The 27,382-nt window shown below is 36.8% G+C and overlaps 1 protein-coding gene across 1 annotated transcript in view; it reads left to right on the forward strand.

The window, feature by feature from the left end:
- Nucleotides 1-27,382, forward strand: part of LOC126416943 (cadherin-23-like) — a 597,779-nt gene that overhangs the window by 470,251 nt on the left and 100,146 nt on the right. The window contains exon 23 of the mRNA XM_050084822.1: nt 19,143-19,249. Within this exon, the coding sequence (XP_049940779.1) occupies nt 19,143-19,249 (107 nt within the window). The remainder of the gene's footprint in view (nt 1-19,142; nt 19,250-27,382) is intronic.

Below are 27,382 nucleotides of genomic sequence, written 5' to 3' on the forward strand. Positions count from 1 at the left end.
ACACTGCTTTTACTAATACAATTTTCAGTTTTTTTCATGTGAACACGACATATGTCTCTACAAGCTGCAATTACATTTTTTTATATGTCTATATTCTGGTTCACCTGGTTTATTTACTGCGTATTTACATTTTCTCCTTTCATCAGTTAGATTCAGTATCTCCTGTGTTATCTAAGGATTTCTACTAGACATTGTCTTTTTACCTATATGATCCTCTGCTCAAAGATACCCATTCATCTTCTACTGTGTTCCTTCCTTTCATGGTAGTCAATCATTGCCTAATGCTGCCTCAAACTCTCAATACCCTCTGGTTCTTTCAACTTATCTGTGTCCCAGCTTCTTAAATTTCTATCTTTTTGCAATTTCCTTAGTTTCAATCTATAATTTATATCAAAAAAATTGTGATCAGGGTCCTCATCTGCTCCTGGAAACGTCTTACAATGTAAAATCTGGTTCCAGAATCTCTGTCTTGTGATTATGCAATCAGTCTGTAATCTTCCAGTGTCTGCATGTCTCTTCCACATATACAATTCTCTTTCATGATTCTTAAACCATGTTAGTGATGATTAAATTATGCTCTGTGCAATATTCTGCCAAGGGGCTCCTCCTATCATTCCTTTCTCCGAGTCCATATTCACCTCCTATTTTTCCTTCCCCTCCTTTTCCTACTATTTAATTCCAGACCCCCAACTGCAATTAAATTTTCTTCTCCCTTAACTATTTGAAAAATTTCTTTTATCTCATCACACATTTCTTCAAACTCTTCTTCATCTACAGAGCTAGCTGGCCTAAAAACTTGTACTACTGTGGTGGGTGTGGGCTTCATGTACATCTTTGCTGCAATAATCCATCCATTATGATGTTCATAGTAGCTTACCCGTATTCCTGTTATCTTTTTCATTATTATACCTATTCCTGCATTATGTCTATTTGATTTTGCATTTATAACCCAGTACTCACCTGACCAGAAGTCATGTTTCTCCTGCCACCAAACTTCACTAATTCCCACTATATCTAACTTCAGCCTATCCATTTCCCTTTTTAAATTTTCTAAGCTACCTGCCAAATTAAGAGATTTGACATTCTATACTCTGACCATATAATGCCAGTTTTGTTTCTCCTGATGATGTCATTCTCCTGAGTAGTGCCACCCAGAGATCTAAGTGGGGACTATTGTACCTCCAGAATGTTTTACTCAAGAGGATGCAACAAACATTTAACCTTACAGTAGAGCTGCATGCCCTTGGAAAAAATTACATCTGTTGTTTCCCCTTGCTTTCAGCTCTTCCCAGTACCAGCACAGTAAGGCAGTTTTGGTTGATGTTACAAGGCCAGATCAGTCAATCATCTGGACTGTTGCCCCTGCAAATACTGCACATTTATCTGACTTCTCAACAGATAATGCCCCCCCCCCCCCCCCCCCCATCCTCTCTCATGTCCCCACAAATAGTTCTACCCCAGTATTTGTATGAGTTGACTGAATCGAATTGTGACTCATTGATACTGCAATCATAAGATATCACTATTCTACATTTTGTGAAGTGCAGTGCAGAATTTATATTTCCATACATTTAAAGTAAATTGGCAGCCTCTGCATCAGGTTGAAATTTTTGTCAGATCTGACTAGATATATGTACAACTTTTTCAGATAGTACATCATTATAAACAACTGTAGGCCTATCATGTGCAAAAAGTCTGAGATTATACAATTAATATTTTCTGCCATGTCATAAATGTACACCCTGGAAAGCAAGGATACCAATAAATATCCCTAAGGTTACATCTACTCTGCTGATGATTCTTCATATAGAGGAGACATTTGTAGCCACAGACAGATACGACAAAAAGACTTCTATACATTTAAGCTCTCACCCAGATACTGTCTTCTGAAGTAGAAAACTCACACACATTCATACAAGCAGAACTTACTATCACATGACCACTGTATGTGGCCACTGTGAATTCTTCATACTTCAGTGATACATATATAGACCATTGCCAAAAACACCAAGCATGGAGGGATAAGCTGACTTGCAGCTGTCAGTGAGTCTATGATTACTACCACAGATCCCATGCAAGCATAGGAGAATATCTCCCATGGCATAATACTGCTCCCACCAGGCTGTCACATGGCACATTTAGTAACAAAAGTATGTAAGTGGAGCAGACATGGACAGGGAATCATCCTATTGGCTGAAAATAGGGAAATCCATTGAGATAAATCACTTTGAAAAATGGCAGAATATTATTACACAGAGCCTGTGAATGAGTATCTTGAAAATGGTGAGGCTGGTTGAATGTTCACATGCTACTGTTGTGAGCATCTGTAGAAAGAGGCAAAAGGACTGTAAAACTACCAGTAGGTGTTAAATATTGTAAGTCTACAACTCGTGACAGAACATGGACCTTGGAGGCTTGTCTGCTGTAAAGTAGGACAGACATGTGACATCTATGCTGAAAGAGTGCAATGCAGTGCATGCACAAGTGTTTTGGAACACGGCATTCATTGTGCATTGTTAAACATGGAGCTCTGTAGCAGACTACCCTATGTGTTCACATGTTGACCCAGTGACATCATCATTATAATTACACCGGGCACAGGACCACTGGGATTCAACAGTCGATCAATGGATCGTGTTGGCTCATTGGGTGAATCGTATTTTTGTGACATTAGGTCTGTGGTTGTCTCTACAAACACTGTCATCGAGGTGAGCAGTGGCTCAAAATGTGCAATACAACAACCTGGTGGGGGCAGTATTATGCTACGAGAGATGCATGGGTTCTTGCATGGGATCTGTGGTAGTAATTGAAGACTCACTGACAGCTGCATACCACCTATATCCCTTCATGCTTGGTGTCTTCCCCAATGGTGGTGTCATCTTTCAGCGTTATTACTGTCTGTGTCTCAGAGCCAGAACTGTGCTATAGTGATTTGAGGAGCATTATAGTGAACTCATGTTGATGTCTTGGGGACCAAATTTTCCTGATGTAAATCCTATGCAAGCCATCTGCGTAACTACTGGGTGCCACACTGTGTATGCAGTTCAGCAGCCCATTATTTACATGAATTACATGACCTGTGCATAGGCATCTAATGCCACACACCTCCACAAAGAAACCAAGAAATTGTTAGAAGCCTGATATGCAGAATCAGTGATGTATTTCATTCCAAAGAGGGACAAACAAACTATTAAGCAGATGGTCATGATATTTTGGCTCATCAGTGTTTATTGTGATTCTGTGTAATACACAAGTGTTTATGAAAGCAGTGTAATACGAAACGTTGAAGGGGAGATATTTTCTGCCTGATCACTTGTACAGGTCTTTAAAAATAAGTCTTGCAGATTCTTACAAGAGACAGAATTGGTCAAAACTAGACATGCCTATAATGACAAGTCTAGAAACTGCCTGTGTCTTATGTAGAAGTAGACACTACAGGCAGTGCTACATGTGGTTAACACACATCCTGACACACGCTTTAGCACTTTTTCACAGTGAGTCATGCATTCCTTCAAATACACTTGCCTCCTTTCAGACTGCATCACATGCTTTGATCACCTGCTCCTGTGATGTCTAGACAAGGTTAATGGGTTAGACATAAACCAATGCCTTTAAATGTCCCCATAGTCAGAAATACAATGGTTCATGTACAGTGAATGGAGTGGTCTTCCTGCTGAGCCTCTTCAAGCAATCTATTACAAATGGACATTGCTGTGCAGAACTGTCACACAATCTATAGAAGGTAGAGGTGCTACAACATGCGAAAACCACAGCTGCTATCTTTCTGCAAGGATAAAGTTCTCAAAAGTGCTGGTAGTACATTGCACAACTTGCTGCAACAGAAGGGAAACCTACATCAATGAACACTATGTTTCACTTGTCAGATGTAAATCAGCCACATCTAAGCAGCTATTGGTTAATGGAAATGCAACCATAGTAACTTTTCTTTTAGTTTCAACTGGTACTACCTCTCATAGTAATACATTACACTCATTTGAAGACATGCTGTATAAGTGCTGCTGTCAGTAAATGGAGTGTTTTAGCTAATATCTTTCAAATTTTGTTAACTGAAGCTACTTTCTAATTTTGGTATTTTCCCTTGTAAAATCAATGTTTTCCATCCTAATATTAGTTACTTTTTCTGCTGCTGTCTCTGAGGATTTGAAATGATTGATGTGTTTAAAGCTGCTAATCACAATACTGCATGTTTGAACTTGCTGCTGTAACAGGAACTGTGAAATTTATCACTGTCACTTTTAATAAATAGCATCAACACAAAAACTAGGGTGTGTCCTTATCACAAAAGATATTTTTTTGAAATGTTTTGCTTGTAATTTTTTTCTTATGAGGATTCAACACACTTAGTTTGTTATTAGTGCTTCTATATCAGTAATATGATAGTTGAACTTGCAGCATTAATAGACATTACATAGACTTACTTTCGCAACTCTCAGTACCATAGTGTATTGGATATATCATAAACTGACACACCTATTGTGAAGCTATGCCACTCTCAACTCACAACAAAGGAGTCATTTCTTTCATATTTCCCTCAAAGAAAATTTAAAAATTAAAAATAAATATATGCTACACAATCTCACAACTTTTAGCCTTAATGGATCATAACATGTGAAGCAGATGCAAGAGAAAAAATTGAAGGATCATTTTAGAGTCCTAAATTAAACAATAATCATTCACTAATCATTTATAACTGTATATATATATTTAGTTCACTCATTATTGTCTGGTACTCCCCCTTTAACTGTTGGAAATATGTGTCAATATATACAGAAAGATAGACTATATTACTGTCTGCCACCACTAGATGGTTTTGCTGCTTCCAATAGGTGGTATACTGCAGCAGCATATGTTCTATATCTGCATCTATATACATACTACACATGCTGCCTTCTGGTATGTGGCAGAGCATACCCTTTACCACTACTGGACATGTCCTTTCCTGTTCCCCTGGCAAATAGTGCAAGACAAAAGTGACTGTCTATGTGCCTCCATATGAGCCCTAGTCTCTCTGATCTTATCTTCGTGATACTTACGCAATCATTCTGCAATCAGCCCCAAATGTAGGTTCTTTAAATTTTCTCAGTGGTACTCATCAGAAAGAATGTTGCTTTCCCTCCAGTGATGCCCATTTGAGTTGCAGAACCATCTCCATAATACTTCTGTGTTGTTTGAATGTTCTGTAAACAAATCTAGCAGCCTGCCTCTAAATTTTTTTGATGTCTTCCTCTAATCTGACCTGGTTTGGATTCCAAACACTTGAACAGCACTCAAAATTCTCCCAATAAACTGAAGTTCACCACGCCCTACTATCATCCTTACATGCTTATTCCATTTCATATTGCTTTGCAACATCATGCTCAGATATTTAATTGACTTGACTGTGACAAGCAACACACTAATAATGCTCTATTTGAACATTATGGGTTGGTTTTCCCTATTCATCTGCATTAACTTACATTTTTACACATTTAGAGCTAGCTGCCATTTATCACACTGACTAGAAATTTTGTCTAAGTCATCTGGTATTGTCCTGCAGTCACTCAATGATAACACCATCTGCTACACCATCTCATTATCAGCATACAGTGGTAGACTGCTGCTTCCCTTGTCTGCCTGATGGTATACTTGTCTCTGATGAAGAGTCACTGTCGAGGACAACTTACTGGGTTCTGTTACTTAAAAGGCCTTAAAACCACTCACATATCTGTGAATCTATTGTGTGGGCTTGTATCTTTGATACCAGTTAGCTGTGTAGCACTGTGTCAAATGCATTACAGAAATCTAGGGATGTGGAATTCATCTGTTGCCATTCATCCATAGTTTGCCAGATATCTATGAGAAAATGGCAAGCTGAGCAAATTTATTATATTCAAAGTGAGAATATGTTCAAGAATTTTGCAGCAAACCAATGTTAAGGATATTGGTCTGTAATTTTTTTGCTACGTTCTTTTTTTCTTATTACATGCAGAGCCACCTACACATTTTTCTAGTTATTTGGGATGTTGTGCTTGTTTTGTAAAACCAAATCCAGATTCCATCAAGACCTAGTGACATCTGCTTTGAACTCTTTCAGTCATTTGTCTGTGCCAGGGATGCTTATTACTATGTCTTCCGTATGGGCATCTGTGTGATGGTAAAATGACGGTATGTTTGTACAGTTCCCCTGCATGAACTATTTTTTTAAATGAGAAATTTAAAATTTCCACTGTGCATTTGCTGTCTTCTACTGTCACATGAGACTGGTCAACAAGTAAATGGATAGAATCCTTAGACCCACATAGCAATTTTATGTAGGACCAGGATTTTCTTGGGTTCTCAGCAAGATATTTAGCTAAGGTATAATAATAGTAATAATAATAATAATAATAATAATAATAATAATAATTTATTCAACTTCAGATGACTCATTGAATATGTATAAAAACAGGTTACCATTCTTGATACATAACACAATATTACAATCTTCTGAAGACATCATTGTTTAACACAATGATTAAATTACAAATAAAATGGTGCTTAACACTTTTTACATTTTTTTGAAGCACTTCTTATTCTGCATGTCAGCAAGGTATTCTTCTAATGTGTAAAATGGATTTTGTCTTAGGAATTTCTTTAACTGAAATTTAAGCTTCGTTGGGGTAGGGTCATAACTGTACTGAGCAGTGTGTTGGCTAACTTTAAACTTGCATATTGTGGACCCTTTTCATAGAGTGCTGTTCTGTGGCTGTTAATGTAGAATTTTTCTTTATTTATGGTATTGTACTGATATAAATTAGAACAAATGTTGGGCTGCAGTCTTTTAACAAATAATATGGCTTTTTGAATGTACATGTTTACTAAGGTTAGTACACCAGCTTTTGGAAACAAACCACATTATGATTCCTTATATTTTGCTCTGCACATGACTTTTATAGCGCTTTTTTAAAGTAGCAATAGCTTATTTACATTTGCTTCAGTTGTTGCTCCCCAAATTTCTATTCCATAATTCAGGTGGGCGGAAAATAGAGCATGGTGTGTAGTTTTTAGGGCAACAGGATATTTGCAGAATTTGTTAATCATATTAATTGCAAATATATTCTTAGACAACTCATATGGAAGAGTGTCAACATGTGTGTCCCATTTTAGATTGCTTTGACTAATTAAACCTAGGAAATTTACACTAAACTCTTGTTTTTACTAATAGTTTAATTTCATCATTAACACAATTGTTAGTTAAATCCGTGAGACATGTTTTACTATGACTTACATTTAAGTGGCTCTCATTAAAGTACTGAACAATTTCGTTTGTCAAATTATTACAATGAGTTTCCAGTTCATTAAATGATCCCTTTTTACATGCAGTGGATGTGCCACCTGCATAAAGAACTATTTTGGAACTCTTTGTGCAATATCTTATGTCATTTATATAATTCAGAAATAGAAGGTGACCCAGTACTGAACCCAGGGGCACCCCATACTTTATATTAGTGATTTTGAATTTGTGAACATCACTTTCAGTTTCAAGCAGTAGAAATGTTTTCAGTGACACAAGTCAGATTTTATTAGGTCTGAGCAGTGCCTCTGATTCTAGTATTCCATAGCTTTTCCAATAGGGCTGTGGTGTTCACACAATCAAAAGCTTTCTCAATATTCAGGTATATACCAGCAACATGTTGCTTGTACTTGATGCCACTTATTATCTCTCCAATTAACAGAGCAACTGCTGTGCTTGTTGATTTACATTTTAAGAAACCATTTTAATTTTCAAACATTAGATTGTGCATCTGGAGAAAGTTTATAATTCTGCTGTATATGACTTTTTTTAACTATTTTGGAAAAGAGAGCAAGTATTGAAACTGTTCTGGAGTTTTGAATTTTGAGTTTGTCTTCTTTTTTAAAGATTGATGTTACCTAAGCCATTTTTAGTCTGTCTAGGAAGGTGCCTGATTATATTATATTATTTACTGCTACAGACAGAGGTATAGAAACATTTTATCTGCACACTTTTAATGCATTAATATTGAGGTCATCATCCTCTGCAGAACTGGAAGATTTTACAGAGCTAATGATGTTAACTATTCCTTTGCAATTTGTGGGGGCTAGATATATGCTATGCTCAGATGGAATGCCTTTAAAAACATACTGCAGGTTATTATGTTTGACATTGATAGCTTCCCCTACTGAAGAAAAATATCCATTGAATATGTTAGCAATTTCAAGTTGATCTGTTACTATCTCATTTTGATCAATCATAAAGTCCATACAGGATTTGTCTGTGCCTGTTATAAACCTGTTTGTCACTCCCCAGACACCAGTGGTAACACTGTGTGAAGCCTGAAGCTTGTTTCCAAAGTAGTTGCTCCTGGGCTGTATTAATAAATCATTATATATTCTTGATAAGTTTTGAAGGCCTCCTTTACCTAGAGATTTTGCCTATTATTCACCATTGCACTATGGAATAATTTTAAATTTTCCCTTGCTTCAATGACATCGTTATTTAACCAGATACTTTTGTTTATATTTTTAGTTTATTTAACTTTTTTGGCTACAACTGGCGATGTGGTATCAATACAGTATTAGAAGTCAGCAGCAAAGTTATCATAGGAAAAGCTATCATTTTCAAACCATGGTATGTGTGCTAACATACGGTTCAGTCTATTGATGTTATCATTATACATAATTCCTTTGCTTAAATATAGTTTCCTTTTAGTGACAAAGGCCATCTCATTTGCCTCCAATTGAAGCTGTACTGCATGGTGATCAGAGATGACTAGTTTTAGAACAGATGAACTGTAGGAACGATATGTCATGTTTGTTATTATATTAGTAATGTTCAATACCAAAGGAAGACCAATAAATAAGAAAAACACTATAGGGAAAAGTACAGATAAAGGTTGACCAGACAAATGTGTTGATAATGTCCAATACCAAAGGAAGACCACTAAATAAGAAAAAATTGTTATTATATTATCCAGACATGTTTTGCTGTTGCCAATCTCTCTAGTTGGCTTATGGATAATTGGGGTCAGACTGCCTTTTGGTGTTGGCATCATTGGTTGATAAGTCTATATTTATATCCCCTGTTATTAGAGTATTTACAAAGTCATTTAATCCAGAAAATGTACTGTCTATATATATATATATATATATATATATATATATATATATATATATATATATATATATATATATATATATATATATATATATATATATATATATATATATATATCAACAAGTCAGATAGATTTTTGAAAAATGTATCCATACATGCCCCAGGTCACCTATACACACTGATAATTGCTATATTTTCTCCACCCCATTTTATATTTATTGCAGCATATTCTGTGATTCCTTCTATGCAGGACGCCCTTACATCAATAATACTGAAATTATTTACTTTAACAGTAAAGATTGCTATGTCATCCCCAGATGTGTATTTATTACTAAAAGCAGTACAAAATTTCATGGAGAGTGGTTGACTAATGCTAATTAGGTCTACAGTGTACCAATGTTCATTTATGACTAAAATATCAGGTTTACCAAGACATGTAATAATATCCAGATCATTGTGCTTCTTTTTAAGACTACCAAAATTCTGGTGTATGGCATTAAGTCTGAGTTTTTCCTGTTGGATTATACAGTATGATTTTGGGCTACCAAACTGTCAAACAGGCTTTACAAGTTTCCCAGGCTTGCTTGCAGTGGCTGTTTGTGTGGCAGATTCTGATTTGGTGGGTTGTGCCATTCCATGGCAATGCATCTATTTACACCACTTTATGGAGAATTTCATCTAATTTTATTGACAATTAATTTTCTGGCAGTATTTTTCCCTCTTTTCTTCATGCGCATACTATGAGCTGTGTACATGTCTCTGTCCTGATTGCTCACATTTATTACATATTGTTTTAAGTCCGTCATATGTCTTGTGCATTTCAAAGTTCACTACAGTTTGTTCCATTAGATCGTGTCTTGGTAATTTCCAAGAATGACTGCCTAATGCCTATCAAAGTCATGTGGTCCAAACGATACACATCGAAAGTGTGATCGTAAGTCGATCATGCGACTCTCGTAGCGGGCGTTATGATCAATTATTTTTGATTGTCATTTTGATCTGTTTTCCATCATCCCTTAGTTGCCCTAAATTACATATCTTCATAAATTATTTGTGAGTTGCTAGGAAAACCCAGGCGATCTATGTCAGCAGTTAGTGGGATGTCTGGTGTTCTTGACATTTCTTTGGCGGATCCTCTCACATGGAAATATGTAATTCCATATTTATCCAGCGTATAAAATTGTTTGACTTCTTGTTGTGAATATGGAGTACTACTGGACGAGGAGAGGAGGGACTGTGTGGACTGTGGTGGTGTGAAGTAAGTATCAGAAAGAAACATGGTTTGACTCTTCCAAATTATCCAACCAGGCCACTGTAAGGGACTTTCACGTGATGACAACACCAACGATGTGCAGAGTAAGTCATCTCCTTTGCAATTACAAGTATTTTTGTAATGCTCTTCTTTTGTCGTTGCTGTAGTGACCACCATAAACATACTCATAACGCCCGCCACCAGAGTCGCATGATCGATTTGTGATTGCATGTTTGATATGTATCGTTTGGACCACGCAACTTTGATAGACAATAATTTTTGGAAATTACCTGTGTCTCTGCCTAATATTAATGATAATTACTTTAGTGTCAATCAACTTACCGAGTGCCACTTCCATGTGCCTGATAGCGTCATTTGCTTGGGTTTTTGCTACATCATTTGCACTTAACATGATTGTGACACAATCATCTGCACACACAGCTTCACTACAGCAGAAAGATGAGCTCCAGGTTGAATGTGAGCCACAATTGTAATGTTGTCCTTGATACTCGCGATGTTTTGCGCTATTCCACGACTGTGACTGTCTCCATATATTAGACTCCGTCCCTTCTTGTGTTTCTGATTCACCTCATTTCTTTAATTGTTTTCTTGGACCGGTCTCTTCCATACACTTTCACAGATTTCACTTTTGTTATCTTGGACAGTTTGTTCACGTTCACTTAGGTTAGCACATAAGGATAGGGCTTGTTTTTTGAATTTGTTACTGGCAGCTTTTTGCAGTTACCTCAGCCTTTAGACAATGATCTTCAAAAGAAAATTCGCACTTACAGTCACAATTTTTCCCATTTCTTATTTTCCTTTCATCTTTGAGGCAGCATTGAATAATACAGTTCCAGCTTGTCATGAACTTGTTGCTTTGTTTCACTGATGGATCAATTTTAGCACATCGGAAATGGGAAGAATGTTTACATTCCATGCACCTGATCGCACTTTTTAACACTTTTTCACATTTTCTACACTGTTCATTGTCTAAATTAGGGTTTTTACATTGACTAAGAAACATTGCACTTTTACTTGCTGCCATCTTGACTGTTGTTGTCAGCTTGGGTATAGATACTTTTATGGGTGGATGAATTTCTATTAAGTTTTGCCTGTCTTCATTTGTGTGTCCTCTTTTGAACTGAGGGTGCAACAGCCTTTATGTTCTCAGCATTTTTCAAGTTGAGCTGTTGTGAGAATTTCTGTCCTTAATCTACTTACATTGCACATGCTTCAGTAGATTATGATTTACAATCTGTTTCAAGTTTGCCCCATAATTTCTCTATGCCCATCACACTGGAACTAATTAATTGTCTAAATGTGATGTTAACAGCTCTTTCTAGTAAAAACACTCTCCTAGACTTCTTGATTGATTTATTAAATTTAACTACCAAAGTCACTATGAAGACATCGTGGACACTAATCCTTGTCTCTATACTGATTCATCATTCAGGTCATGCATACCTGTTTGTTGCTACAAGGTCTAAAATATTTCCATTGTTGAACTAGATAATGCAGACAGGTTTTGGAAAACATGTTCAAAAGAACTTCACAAGACTGTCTGTCTGTACTCCCTGCAATGAATCCATAGACATATACTCAGTAGGTTAAAGTCACCTACAACTAATATTGCTTGTTTTGAGTATTTCTGCACTACTGACTTTAGACTTTCTTTTAGTGAGTAAAACTGTCACAGTGAATTGGGTGACCAGTAAAAACATCCAACAATTAAGTTGATTTCACCTGGACTCCATGAATCACTAAATATCCCAGAGCTTTCTACTTCTGGTTGCAGCCAGCTCTCAGCCCGGAGAGTAATTCGAGTGTGAGAAGTTTCCCGGTTGACAGTACTTTTAGAAACATGGTTACAAATACTGCGATAGTTTATTAATGACATTTTGACAATGAATGAGTCTTTATTCTGAACGCAATCTGATTTCACTATCTGCGCATCATCTGGTGAATGTTTGTCACAGAATCTCCATTTACCACTTAGACTAAAGAATCCCCATCTGTACTCCACAAGTACTCTGTTACCCAAGTAGCTGCTTCCTTTGTGTAGTGCACCCCTGATTTATCAACAGGAGTCCTACAATTTCCCAGCCAATAATACAGGTCCAGAAACCTGCGGTACAGACCACCACAGAGCTGACAAAGCCTCTGGCTGAGACTCTCTACTCAGCTCCAAACCAGAGGACCTCAGTCAACTCTGGAAACAATACTGCAAATTGCAAGCTCTGCTTGTGCTTGATGCCTGAAGACAGCAGCATTTGCCAGCTCCCTGTATGAACTGAGGATGGCCTCAGAACCCAAGCGACAGGCGTCACTGGTGCCAACATTAGCCACAACTTGCTGACAGTTGTTCCCTCTCTACGTTTGGACGAGCGCCCCCCCCCCCCCCCCCCCCCCCTCCAAGCAGACATCCCAAATGGACATTGGCTCTCTTTCTGGCCCTGAATGCTTCCTGCCTAAGGGGTTCCATATCACATCTAACATTGGAGCTCCTGATAACTAGTAAACCTCCCAGGATGAATGGGCAAGGCTAGACAGCCAGATGCTCTGGCTTGTGAGTACGCTGGTGGACATTAACAAGACAAGATGAAAAAGGTGTGTGCATAATGAATGCCCCATTCTGTCTCCACTGCACAGAAATGGAAGTGTGTGGAGATATCCTAACAATTGGTGCAACAGTAATGTGTGGACCCAACAGAGTTCAATGAACCTCTGGTCACTGTCAATGAGTCATGGCTCTTCCAGTCTGTTGAGTGAATGGGAGCTGGGTACTCCAGTTCATTGCACCAACTTAACTGAAGCATTCAACAATGTTTCCACAGAAAATGGGGCCATGGTCTTCTGCTCCAGCATGGCAATACACAGCCACAGCCATTGCCACAGTATGAGTGAACTAGGGTTTACCGTGCTGCCACATCCTCCGTATTCACCAGATATGGATCTTAGTGACTATGCCATATTTGACTCAATAAAAGAGGGCACACAGGCTAAGAAATTCACCACCAATTATGAAGTTCTTGCAGTGGTCCATCAGTGGCACTGTAATGCCTCCAAAGAATGGTTTGTAGTTGCCACAGTGGTAGAAAAAGTGAAAAGTTATTGGCAGGGAATACTTATAATATAATCAATATTCATTTGTTTAATAAATGGTTCCTGTGAACATAAAAAATTTTAGTTACAACTATTTTTGAATGCCCAAGATGATGTAAACCAGAAAGTATAATGCTGTAACTGCCATGCTATGTTGTATTGACAGGAGCTAATATCACTATACTGTTGTATATCAAGAGACTGGCCTTGATGTCTAGAAACTGTTCATTACATAAAAGATTATAGTTATTTTTACATAAATTCCTGTTGCACAGTAAGTTCCTTAAGGACTCAATTTAACATTATCCTTTTCATTTATTTATTTATTATTTTTTTTTTTTTTTGTCTCACACACAATTAAGACTGAATTACAACAACAAAGTTTCAACCTCCTTTTCTTGTTAAATCCTAAAGATAATAATGCTATTAAGCTAAGCTTATCATGGCAAACATTCTACAGAGACATACAAATAACAATTTCTCATGCTTCCACATTGTCTCCCTCTCAATAGCACAGAGCTTGTTGTTCTTTTTGGTTTTTCACCCTCTCTGTAGAGTTTGGTTGTTTGTCCACAGGTGATGATTCAACTGGAGTGTCTTCAGGCTCTTTGTCATTTCATCCCTCAGATATATTTGTTTCAATCAATTGACAGAGACATTCCTTACCTGGTCATTCATTTTGTCCAGAAAATTTTGGGAATTGTCAATTACTTTGCATAGGCCTACATATGGGCGCTCTAATGTCTTTTCACTCAGTCAGCCCTTACAAACATGTGTTAAGTTGCTGACATATCTGCATATGAATGTTTTTATCCTTTTCTTTTGGGGATATTGTACAGATTTCAAATGATTCATTTGCTATTTCAGATGCAAAACAAATTGAGTGCCATACTCTTGAAAAAAGTCCCTTGGTATCCTGATGGGTGAGCGATAAACCATTTCTGGAATTGTAGCATTACTGTTCTCTCTGATGGGGAATCAAAGACAAAAAAGATTACAGATATTGATTGAGCTTATTTGGCAGTAACATGGGCATGTGTGGCTGCTTGAAGTGTGTGATGAAATTTTTAATTTTTCCATTTGTTTGAGGATGATATGCTATAGTTTGGGTTTGGTTACAGCCACATGTTTTTGATAGTGTTTAGAATAGCTCAGAGTTAAACTGTCTTCCATGGTTAGTCACTATTTGATATGGCATTTCAAATCTAGTGATTCAAGAGCTGAAAAATGCTCGTGCTACTGCTTCTGCTTGTACGCCTTGAAGAGGTACTACTTCGGTCCAGTTTTTAAATCTGGCAATACATTTTAACCAATAAGTATACTCATTAGAAGAAGGCACTGCTCCTGTCAAGTCAAGGAGAGTTATTTTGAAGTATTCCTCTTTACCAAGAAAATATCCTAAAGATGCTGGAACATGACATGTTATTTTGTTTTTCTTACAAGCAGTGAAGCCCAATTTTGAACATCCTTTATTATATTGATCCAGACAAACCGTCATAAGATCATATTTACAATTGTCTTAATGCCCAGACGAGTCAAATCATGATAGTGTTGGGAAATGGGGTATCTAAATGGTTCAGCAATACAGGGTGTACATAAAGTCTGGGAACACTTTCAATTATTTATAGCACAAGAATTAAACATTGTACAGATGTCATTGATATTGCATTTTGAAGAGAAACTGAAAGGTTTTTCTTTTCTTTTCTTTTTTTTCACAAATATTCAATATTCAAACCATGAGTGACCTGGCTGACATCAAGACAGTAATCCAATTCTTGCCATACTCATCCCAGTATGGCATCGTTTCATGAAACAGCTGTCCCCTTCTGTAGCATAGCCAATCCATCGATGTGGCAGCTCCATCTTCTGGTACCCACGAACTTCATGATGAAAATGGGGTGGAGCCCCATCCTGCTGAAAGATGAGTGGAGAGTCCAATTGCATATGAAGCATCAGCCATTGCTGCAACAAGTCCAAGTAGAAATAGCCAGTGACTGCACTCTCAGTGAAGAAGAATGGCCCATACAGTTTTCGACATTTACCTTTGGGGAATCACACTTAAATTCAATGCATTTGTATGGATGCTTTGTCCCCCAGATTTGACAGTTATGCCTGTTCACTGCCCTGCTAGTGTGAAAAGTGGCTGCATTGCTAAAAATTAAGCAATCAACAATGTCATTGCCATCCTCATTCAACTGTTGCAACTGCAAATGAAACTCAAAATGCTTGTCTCTGTCATCATCACTGAGCTTCTGCACTAGCTACAATTTGAAAAGTTTCATAGACAGCTTCTTTTGCAGGACTTTCCACACTGTCATTCGAGCCATTTCAAGTTCACGGGATGCACAACACACCAATTTCCTTGGACTCCTTATGAGTGCCTCTTGTATACACTCCACATTCACTTCACTCACATTGGGACATCTGCTTCTCTTTGCTGGCCAACAGCAACCCTTTGTATCTAATTTGTTGTGCCGGTGGTAAATGGCCTTCCTTGTTGGTGGCTTCTTACCATACTTGGTTCTAAACATCCGTTGAACAGCTGTAGCATACGTGTTTTTGTCGAACTCCAACACACAGAGAGCTCGCTCCTCACCTGAACTCCCCAAGTTTGCAACTAGCATTGACTATCAACAAATTACCAAACTAAGCTGTGACAGTATACATGAAAAAAAAAACTTTCAGGGTTTCTTTTCAAAATAACATATGTTTGATATCTATACAATGTTTGGTTCTTGTACAATAAATAATTGAAAGTGTTCCTGGACTTTATGTACACCCTGTATATTGACGAATAATTGTTTTTGACACATCACAATCAGTTGCTTTCCTTCATGTGTCAAATGGTATTTTAATTTAAGTGACATAACACAGCTGGACTGTAGCTGATGAAGTTCTTCATTATCTTCTTGTGCTTGGGCCATATTTTCATAGTTAACTGGAACTAATTCTTCAAGCCTTGATAAGTTATGACCAACAACATTTTCTTTACCTGATACATGGCACAGATCTGTAGTAAATTGCAAAATATACTGGAGATAACACAATTGGATTGGTGTTGCTTTTGCATTCTTTTGCTTAAATGCATATGTTAGAGAAGCATGGTTGGTATAAATAATGAAGTCTCTTCCTTACAACATAATTGAAATATTTGACAGCCATGTGTATACTGAGCAGCTCTTTGTCATATGTGGAATACTTCTGAGACACTGTGAACTGTTTTAAGAAAAAAAAAATCCCATTGGTCTCCACTGTTTATCTTGCCACTATTGCAATGCAGTACTTGCTGTAATGTCTAAGGCACCACCAAATAATGTAAGTTGCTTCTGCAAACTAGGAAATGTCAAAAGCATGGTATTTCTCAGATTTATTTGCATTTTTACAACTGAGCAATTGCTACTTCTGTCCAGGCAGTATGTCTTTGCTCACTTTTAGTTGTGCCTTTTAGGTATTCATTTAGCAGGGCTTGATTTTCAACAGCATGTCCCAAAAGCTAACAATAGAAGTTGATGATCCCTAAGAATGCTCTAAATTCAAGAACTGTTTTGGGTCACTTTTAGTTTATTATTGCTGCAACCCTTTCTGAATCTGGCTTTGTTACTGCAGGTGTAATAAAGTGTTCGAAGAATGTTAATTTTTTCATACCAAATGCTGATTTTTCCATTATTTATTATGAGACCATACTTATTCAACTATGAAAAGAGTAAATTTAGATATTCAACATGTTACTATGGAGAGTCAGATGCTATTAAAATATCATAAATCTAGTTCTCTTACAATTTCATTTATAAACCACTGAAATGTGCTAGATGCATTGTGAAGGCAGAAGGGCATGTAATTAAATTTCTAAAGTCCAAAAGGTGTAATAATTTCTGATTATGGTTTATCTTCTTCAGCCAGTGGAATTTGGTAATAAGCTTTTAGATTATCTTTTTATTTTGAAGCATCATCAATTCATGCAACTGGGTACTGAACTGGGTGAGTCCTCTCATTCAGACAGTGATCTCCACAAACTTGTCGATGACCATTTGGTTTCATAACAAGGTGTAATGGATTGTGATGGACATGTAATACCATTATTTGACAGAAACTGAAATTCTTTGTTACTGGTTTTCAACTTATCTGGGTCCAATCTGCAAGCACTACTGCATTGTATACTGATCAGCTACTAGACATAGTGATATAATGCTGCTCTTTACACTTCATTACCATAGGTAATATGGATGCTTTTGTTAGTACAGGGAATATCTCCAAAAGTTTGGGAAACTAGCATGTTGCATAGAGTGAGCTTACTTAGTCTTCAGTATTCACAGCAGTTACTTCTGCTGAAATTTTTAATTTGGTGCTGCTGCCTATAAACTTTTTATTTTTGAGATCAACAAGTAAACCCTAATGATGAAGGGAATCAGCTCCCAATATACATTTTAATACACTGCTACAATAACTGGTCATTCAAAATTGCAGCTGAGCCCTATGTCAGTGGTTAATGGCTTTGAGCAGCAATTCTTATCTCTGACTCATTTGCAGCATAGATATTGAGGTTAGAAGGTTTAATTTTCTTGCCTTTTTAAACTGCCATAACAGATGAACTTGCACCACTATCTACAAGAAAATTTCTTCCATAATTTCAATATTTAACAAGTAGGCAGTATTGGCACCTTGATGTGGGTACTGGGGTAGAACACTCAGCAGCTGTTGTGTGGACTCTTTCTAGTTTTCCTTTCTTTACCATAGGCAAGGCTGAACAAATTTTTATAGCCTACACTGTGTGCTAAATTTAAAACATGACAACAGTTTTTACAGTTTTCATTGAACTTTGTTCTGTTTCTATTTCTACTGCATGATCTTTGCCTGCTTGGTTTTCAAAGCATCTTAATCTCATTTTCTAATTCTCCAGTTCTTAAGAGAAGATCTTGAACTGACATAGATGACAGTCTTGATGGAATGGACTGAACTAATGCAGTTTGAACATCCTCAACAGAGTGCATTTTGACAATCAGATATAACTAAAATACTTTGAGTACTACTGGTATGGCTACTGAGGTGACTAAATTTAACTACTTGCTCTCTCAGCTGGAGCCAAAATTTGTTGATAATATGTGTAATATAGTTACAAGTGATGCGAACAATAAATATTCTCCTGTGAAAGAATTACTTTTGACCATATTAAAAAAACTCTCTCTCTCTCTCTCTCTCTCTCTCTCTCTCTCTCTCTCTCTCTCTCTCTCTCTCTCTTTTCTTTGTTGTATTTAAACTCAGTATAATACAAATTCAAGCTAAAAATGTCACATTGAAAACTTTGTCAAAAATTGCATCACAAATGTTGTCTTGCCAATCACACTGGGGTTTCCAAATTGTTGCACACTTGGTTCATTAAGGACACAGTTTAATGTGGATCATTCCATTCATTTATTTTTTTCTCTTGCACACAATGAAAACTGAATCACAGCAACATTAGAGTAACATTCTTATTTTTTTATTAAATACCAAAGATAATAACACTGTTATGCCAAAATTACATTGGCAATCATTCAAAAGAAATATACAAATAGTAATTTGTCATATTCATGTATACCATTAAACATGGAATAGTTTATTCTTGAACATAGTTTAGGAACTTAAGTTATGTTACTATATGTTTTTCAAGCTTACAAGTGTTGGTTTAAATTGCAGGTGGGGCTGAAGATATCTTCACAATAGGTGACAGTAAGGATAAAAATAAATTCCAACTCTTACTCCTACAGCCACTTTCTGACTTCCCCAAAAACTCAAGCTTTGAGGTAAGTTTTCTTTTACAGACACAGTAATTGCTATAGAAATTAAATTAAATATACACAAAATATTTGACTGCTGAAGAACAATAATGCAGTAACAAAACTCAAATGGGCATGAAACTTGTGAAGGTTATCTATGACTGCACACATCATTTCCATAAAAGATAATTTCTTAAATGTTCATCATTTTATATTAATAGATGCATGTTTCAAACCTAATACATAGCCCTTCCCTGATTCCTCATTTCTCATGTAGATACTGTTTTTGAATTAAACTGATCAGTATTTTCAAGGGATGCATAAAAGTACACAAAAATTAACCTAACTAAAACATGTCATTAATTCTGAAATATATCTACAATTTACAATGAACTGATTATTTCAATTGAGAAAATGAATTTTCCTTTGTCCTGTTTTACTCTAATATATTCTAAGTGGAAATCTTTTGCAGAAACTTTTGTAATATCATACTCTAACATTGGAACATAGAAAGTTTTAGGCTTTGGTTCTTGAATGACTGCTGTGATTAATTTTCCCTAATCAGTTTACATTTTCAATTGCAGAGTTGTTTAACTGCTTCTACATGCCATAATGATTTTTAATGATTGGATCTATCACATGGAAGGTGTTAATTAAGTTTGTATTTGGATGTAGGCAGTTATGTGGGTTATGGATGTGATGATAACATGTGACAGATCTGGATCTGTCAGTCAGCCAATGTACAAATCAAATGTCATACATGACAGAGGGAATTCTGTAGGTCAGTGTTAATGTACATACTAGGTGTATTTGAGAAGTAAGGGCTGGTTGGCTACAAAAAACATCTTCATTATAAAAAGCTTACAGTGACAGTTACAGTTTTCTATGAAAACACTTCACTTTTCTAAACAATTTTCATTCATTTTTAAGTGATTTTCATAGTGTTGCACTAGCTTGTTAAACTCTTTAGGGTCATTCAAACAGAGAAGCATACTGCCTGTACTGCAGAATGCACTTTTGTCTGCTGCAGTTGGCCATGTCTATATCTGCAATCAACATCTACAACCATTCTTTGCAAATGACTGTGAAGTGTATGGCAGAGGATACTTCCCATTGTTCTACTTGTTAAGGCTCTGTGCACATTGTAGTTAGTCACATCTTGTTCTAGTGATTCCTATGAAAGCTATGCACAGGCTTTTGCAGTGTGCCCCTAAATTCTTCATTTAAAGCTGGTTCTTGAAAGTTTGTAAGCAGATTTTCTTGAGATAGTTTGCATCTTTCTTCAAGTGTCTCCAAGTTCATTTCTGTCAGCATCTCTATGACTCCCTGCCCCCAAATCCACTATTCAAACAAACTTGTGACTATATGTGTTTGTGTTGCCAGGACTTCTGCTGCAACAGATTGCCAGCTACAATGAGTAAAACCAACCCATAGAACATTATACACCATCGCCAACAGTACCTGCTCTCAGACAGCTGCCACTCCTTGCACAACAAAAAATCCCTCACTTGCTGTCTGGCAAATTGTGGTAGATGCATCTGCAGTGATAAGAACTCTATTGCCCAGTATTCTGAATGCCACACAAAGGCCTTTACAGACAGGCAATACCTTCCAGACTTAATTCATAGACAGATCTCCCATGTCAAATCCTCATACACACCTGATCCTCACATCTATCCCAAGAACCAATTACAAAGAAGCAGCCCCCTTCTCACCCAACACCACCCCAGGTTGAAAAGACTAAACCACATCATTCATGAGGGCCTTGATTGTCCATCATCATGCCGTGAAATGAAGGACATCCTTTCCAAGATAAATCCAACCCCTCTCAGAATGGTGTTCTGCTACCCACCCCACCTCCACAACATCCTAGTCCACCAGTACACCAATCCCACCCCGTATCCTCTGCACAGGAGTCATACCATTATGGAAGATCCAGATGAAAGACTTGCCTAGCCAACCCACCTCATGCCACCTACTCCTATCCTGTAACAGGCATATCCCATACCATCAGAGGCCAGGCCACCTGTGAAAGCAGCCATGTTACATACCAGCTTATGACAATCAACCAGCAGTCAACTAGAATGAATGGCCACCACAAAACTGTTGCCAAAAACGAGGTGGACCACCCAGTGGCACAACATACAGCAAACCACTACATGTGGGATATCAATGGCTGCTTCACAACCAGTGCCATCTGGAACCTCCCCTCCACCACCAGTTTTTCTGAGCTGCACAGATGGGAGCTATGCTTACAGCACACTGTTCACTCCTGTAACTTTCCTGGTGTAAACATAAGGTAACCCACTGCCCACACCTCACACAATAGTGTGTGTTTGTGTGTGCGTGCATGTGTGTGTGTGTGTGTGTGTGTGTGTGTGTGTGTGTGTGTGTGTGTGTGTCCACACATCATCCCCTGCCCCAGTACCCCTGCCAAATGTATTTACTCTCATCAGCTGGCTGTGTGTTGTTGTCCCGTTTCCTAGTGCATGAAACCATGTGCCTGCCATCTACCACCTGTCCCCTCTACCTGTACCACTAGCTAGCCCACAGACAGCTCCCCAGTCTCCCATGATCTGCTAGATACTTGCCCCCAATTCCTCTGGGCCTCCCACCTATTTCCATCTTTTATCCCACCCCACCCCACATCGCCACCTCACCCCAGTACACTCACTGTAGGCTAGGAAAGAGCTACATTAGACTGAGCTCAATATAGGGAGACAGGTGGGTGCATGTGAGTAAGTGTGTGTGTGTTTGTGTGCATGTTTTTCCTGCAAGCCTCAGAAAGGGAGTGCATTCCAAAATCTAGCCATGCTCTCCACCTTACATTTGTGTACTTGTAGACGATGCAACACTTCTGCCTTTTGGTCAGTCATCTCCTTTATTCCTAAATAGTTCCTTAAACAGATGTATTAAAATGGAACACCTGTAGCCTCTTTTCTATGTTATTTGTTATATGGCTGCCAGTTTTGTTGATGCAACTTGCTGTCTTGAGGCCTTAACTGATGTAACACCATTTCTACAGGTCTATGGAAACCAGTTCATAGATGTTGGCCACTGATGGCATTGTGTATACAATTAGAGTTAATACCTGCAGTGTCAGTTAAGGCCTGAAGATGGTGTATTGAATCACTGAAAGTGGTAGCCATACAATAAATAACATTGAAAGTATGGTTGTATGTACTCAGTTTTATTACATAAGTGAACAGCCAAAGTCCCTCAGATTTTCTGTCAGAAGGATGGATATACAAATCGTTAAACAGATGTCTGCAAGATGATCATATGTGGGCACCACACATTATACCTACAGCAGAATTTTGAGCAATGAGGACTTTCTTTCTTGAAGATGGCATTGTCACCTCAACATGGACACCTAAGAATTTTGAAGTGTCCATCCTATTTATTATTTTCACATCATGTGTTACACTTATTAGTATAGTGGCCCTAAATGTGCAAAACTGAATGTGTTGTGTCTTTTTAAAACTGGAATGAGAACATTTGCAGAAAACTAATCAATGATGCTTTTAAAAACATTTTTCACCAATTCTTCTGTTTTTGTATGTTTGCTTGGAATATTTCAAATACTAATGTTGTATGCAAAAAGAACTAATAGTGCTTCTTGTATATTAGAAGGAAGATTGTTAACTTATGTGAGGAACCATAGTGGACCTATGATTGAACCTTGGGGAACCCCAGTCATGATTTTTTTTTAATCCCCATTCAGAATTACATCCCCAGGGTGTATTGGTTGAATTACTAAGTACAATTCTCTGCATTATTTTCATTAGATATGACATAATCCATTGGTTGGCTGTACCATCAAACCCATAAGACTACAATTTATTTTGGAGAATATACAAACACCTTAGATAGGTTGCAGAAAATATCTACTGGTGTTGTTTTATTATTTAATGCTTGTAAAATTTGTTGAGTGAACTTGTAAATGGCTTTCTCAGTAGAGCAACTCTTCTGAAACACAAACTGTGGTTTTCTGAGGATTTTTATTGTTGCTAAGGTGAGATACTATTCTAGAACATATCACCTTCCCAAAGATTTTGGAAATTGATATCAGCAGTGAAACAGATTGGTAGTATTGACATTTGTATTATCACCTTTCTTAAAGATGGATTTAACATCGGGATCTTTCAATCTCTCTGGAAAAAAGCCATGAGTTAGTGATTCAGTTAACAGTTAGATGAAAGCAATTGATTTTGAGCCATCTGAAGTTAGTAGAAGTCTCTGTGTTGAAAACTCTTGTTAGCTGTGTTTTGAATCACGTTCACACTTTTACTTATAAAATACTTTATTAAAATATACATATGTTCACTTTACAAAAGACACACGAAGACTATCTATTGTGCCTCATCACTCACGCATATATACACAAACATAGCTGTCACCACAATCGATACTTCTCGAACATACTCGATATAACTGATTCTAGAACGATGTTCTGGAACTTTATCATATCCGATATAAATGTATTACATAATTCCAACACACCTCCTTACATTTATATCGCGATGTTTAACATATTCCTAATTTTAATGAATTTTTCTTTACATAACGACTTTGTGAATATATCTGCAACATTTTCATTTGAATCTACTTTAACAATATCAATGAGTTCCTGTAAATAATACTCATTCACAAAATGGTAATGCACTTCTATGTATTTTGAATTCTTTGTAAAATTACCAAACTTCGCTATATTTAATGCTCCTGAATTATCTTCATATATGACAATAGGTTTTTCAAATTTAACATTAAAAATGTCTAAAATATCATGTACAAGTTTCACCTTGCTTACAGCTTCAGACAATGCTACATATTCTGCGAAAGTTGAAGCCTTTGTAACACTTGCTTGTTTTCTTGACTTCCAAAATACAACATTACCAAATAATCTAATTACATAACCAGAAGTTGACTTTCTATCCACACTATCACCTGCTGAATCTGAATCCACAAAACAATCTAATATCTCAGCACTTTCATTCTTACAATAGTTTAATTTCAAATCTTTAGTTAAATATAAATATTTCAAAATTCTCAAAGCATATTTAAAATGAGTACTACTGTAACAACTTTGGAATCTGCTCAAGTAATTCACACTATAGCTAATATCTGGTCTAGTACCCAAACTTACGTCCATTTGTTCTATAACCAAACCTTCTTGACAACAGTATGACAACAAAATCTTTAATGTTTGCATATTAGTTACTGGAGAATAAATATCCTCAACGACTTCTTTTTGTTGAAACCCCCTGACAACTAATCTTTCTTTGTAAACACTTTCTGATTTCTTTGTGAAAACCCACTTTACATCAATGGCTTCTTTATCAACTGGTTTATCTACTAATTCCCATGTTTTGTTTTTGTTTAAACAATCAATTTCCTTATTCATCGCTTTTTCCCAATAATTTGATTCGGCGCTGTTAATCGCCTCCTCAAGCTTTCCGGACTATTTGCACTGCAAAAGTTTACATAAATAAAATTGCTGTAAACATAATCATTTAATATTTTTGGTTTTCTTTCTCTAGATGATCTCCTCAACTCAAGTACTTTCTCTGGTTCATGATTATCAGAAAGCTTTTCATTTTTCTCAATTTCCTTCTGTTTTTCTATTAGTTCAGTTTCATTTTCTATACTTTCGTGTTCAGAATCACTAGAATATTCACTTACTGAATCATAATCTTTAAACCCAATACATTTAACACCACTTTCAACAATGTCCACATGTCGAGCAACAACTATCTTATTATTTATTAGCACTCAGTAGCCTACTTCACAATAACCCATTAAAACCCCCAAATCGGCTTTCCTATCCCATTTCGACTTCCTCAGTTGCTCAGGTACTCTTACAAAAACTCTACTCCCATACAACTTCAAATGATTAACATTAGGTCTTTTCCCCAGTAATATCTCATAAGGAGTTTTCTTTTCAATGCTGTTAGCTAAAGTTCTGTTTTTGAGGTACGCTGCTGCACAAACCACTTCAGGCCAAAATCTCGTGTCTACTCGCGCTTCGGCTAGCAGACACCGAGACATGTCCATAATGGATCTGTTATACCTTTCAGCAGTACCATTAAGCTCATGCACATAAGGTGGATAAGCATTCAATACAATTCCTTTTTGTCTCACAAATTCATAGACATTTTCATTTAAATATTCCTTCCCATTGTCACATCTTATCTTTTTAACAGTTTTCCCAGTGAGATTCTCAACTTCATTAATATACTCTACAAAACAATTGTATACTTGATCTTTAGATTTTATGGTGTAAACACGAGCTGCCTTACTGTAATCATCAATGAAAGAAAGAAAATATCTTTCCCCATGCATTCCAGTAGTTGAGTGAGGCCCATTTAGATCTGTGTGAACAATTTCTAAGATTTCTTTTGCTGTGGTTCTATTATTTTTAAAAGGAACATTATGCATTTTGTTTTCGATACAGATTTTACATTTCATAAATTCTGATTCTAGTTCTGAAGGAACCCCATCTAACAATTGATGTTTACATAAAGTATTTAGATAATTGAAATTAACATGTCCCAAAATGCGGTGCCATTTTTCCTTTGTTGTCATATTATTGTCTTTACTCATAACATTAACATTAACTTCTCCTTTATTAATAGTACTACTCATTTTATACAACCAACTCTCTTTCCATGCAATCGCGATCAATCCATTAGCTTTATCAAAAATTTTAGCATTATTCCCTACCGATACAATTTTGTGATTATCTGTAATTTTGGCATAACTGATCAAGTTTTTGTCTATGTCTTTTACAAAGAAAACATCTCGCATATTAATTGGAACCATTTGATCATAGACAGGAAAATTACTAATTACATTACCAACTTTAGTAGCTTGCAAAATTTTTCCATCAGCAATTTTTACATTTATAGGTTGTTTTAAAGTTATACTCTTAGAAAAATATTCCTCATTATTAATAACATGATCAGTACAGCCACTGTCTAATAACCAATTGATTTGAATTTGATTGTTGTTACTTGACTCTACTGTTCTATTTTGACCTATCATAGAATTAACCTCTGTTATAAAACTACTCATACCATGATCACTCTGATGGTAACCTTGCTTGCTGTGATGCCGACCGCTGCTAAAACCATGCTGCTCTCCTCGACCACATTGCCTGCTGCCATAACCTCCACGCTGCATGTTGCCGTAATTTCCATGCTGTACATTGCTATAGCCTCCACGCTGCATATTTCCATTACCTCTGTCGCTACTTTGAAAATGTACTCCACGATGCCATGTGCCTCTGTTACTTGTTCTTCCCTGGTTACAATCACGTTTGAAGTGACCTGCTTTGCCGCATTGATAACATACTTGCTCCTGATTTCTTGAATTCAATTTTCTTTCTGTGTGAAATGCATTTGATTTTACCTCTTCATTTCCAGTTTTTGCATTCAATAATTGAATCTTACTTTTAACGTATTCAACTGTCTGGTCCTCTTCCTTCAAGACGTCCACTAAGTCCCCAATATAGCTCATTGACTCTGGTAACGTTCGCAGCATATAATTTAACTTCTCCTTTTCCGTTACTTTAGCGGCTGCAGATTTCAGCTCATTTACAGTTTTTTCAAATGCACTGAAAAATGTCCCTGTATCACTGTAATCACTTAACCTCAATTTGTCCAACTTGTTTCTGCATAATATTTGAAAGGCTGTAGACTCTTTCGAATATAATTCATCAAATTTCTTCATGATCTCGAAAGCACTTTCTCTGTCACTCACAAATTCTAGTTGCTTATTTGTGATTGCACCATAAATATAGTTGATAGCCTTCAAGTCCTCTTCATCCCACGTTTCGTTGTCTGAACTCACTTTTACCCTTGTAGTCACTGTATGGCATTTCTTCATTTTTAGGTACATGATTATCCGCTGCTTCCAGTTCCCATAGTCCTCGCCATCAAATACAGGAATAGTTATATTAGCCATGTCGAACTTTCTGAATAACACGCGACGGCCACAATATAATATTTAACTTCTACTTTTCTTTTCAACCACGCTCTGCTATCATGTTTTGAATCACGTTCACACTTTTATTTATAAAATACTTTATTAAAATATACATATGTTCACTTTACAAAAGACACACGAAGACTATCTATTGCGCCTCATCACTCACGCATA

The sequence above is a fragment of the Schistocerca serialis genome, chromosome 8, assembly GCF_023864345.2.
Source record: "Schistocerca serialis cubense isolate TAMUIC-IGC-003099 chromosome 8, iqSchSeri2.2, whole genome shotgun sequence".
Classification (NCBI taxonomy): domain Eukaryota; kingdom Metazoa; phylum Arthropoda; class Insecta; order Orthoptera; family Acrididae; genus Schistocerca; species Schistocerca serialis.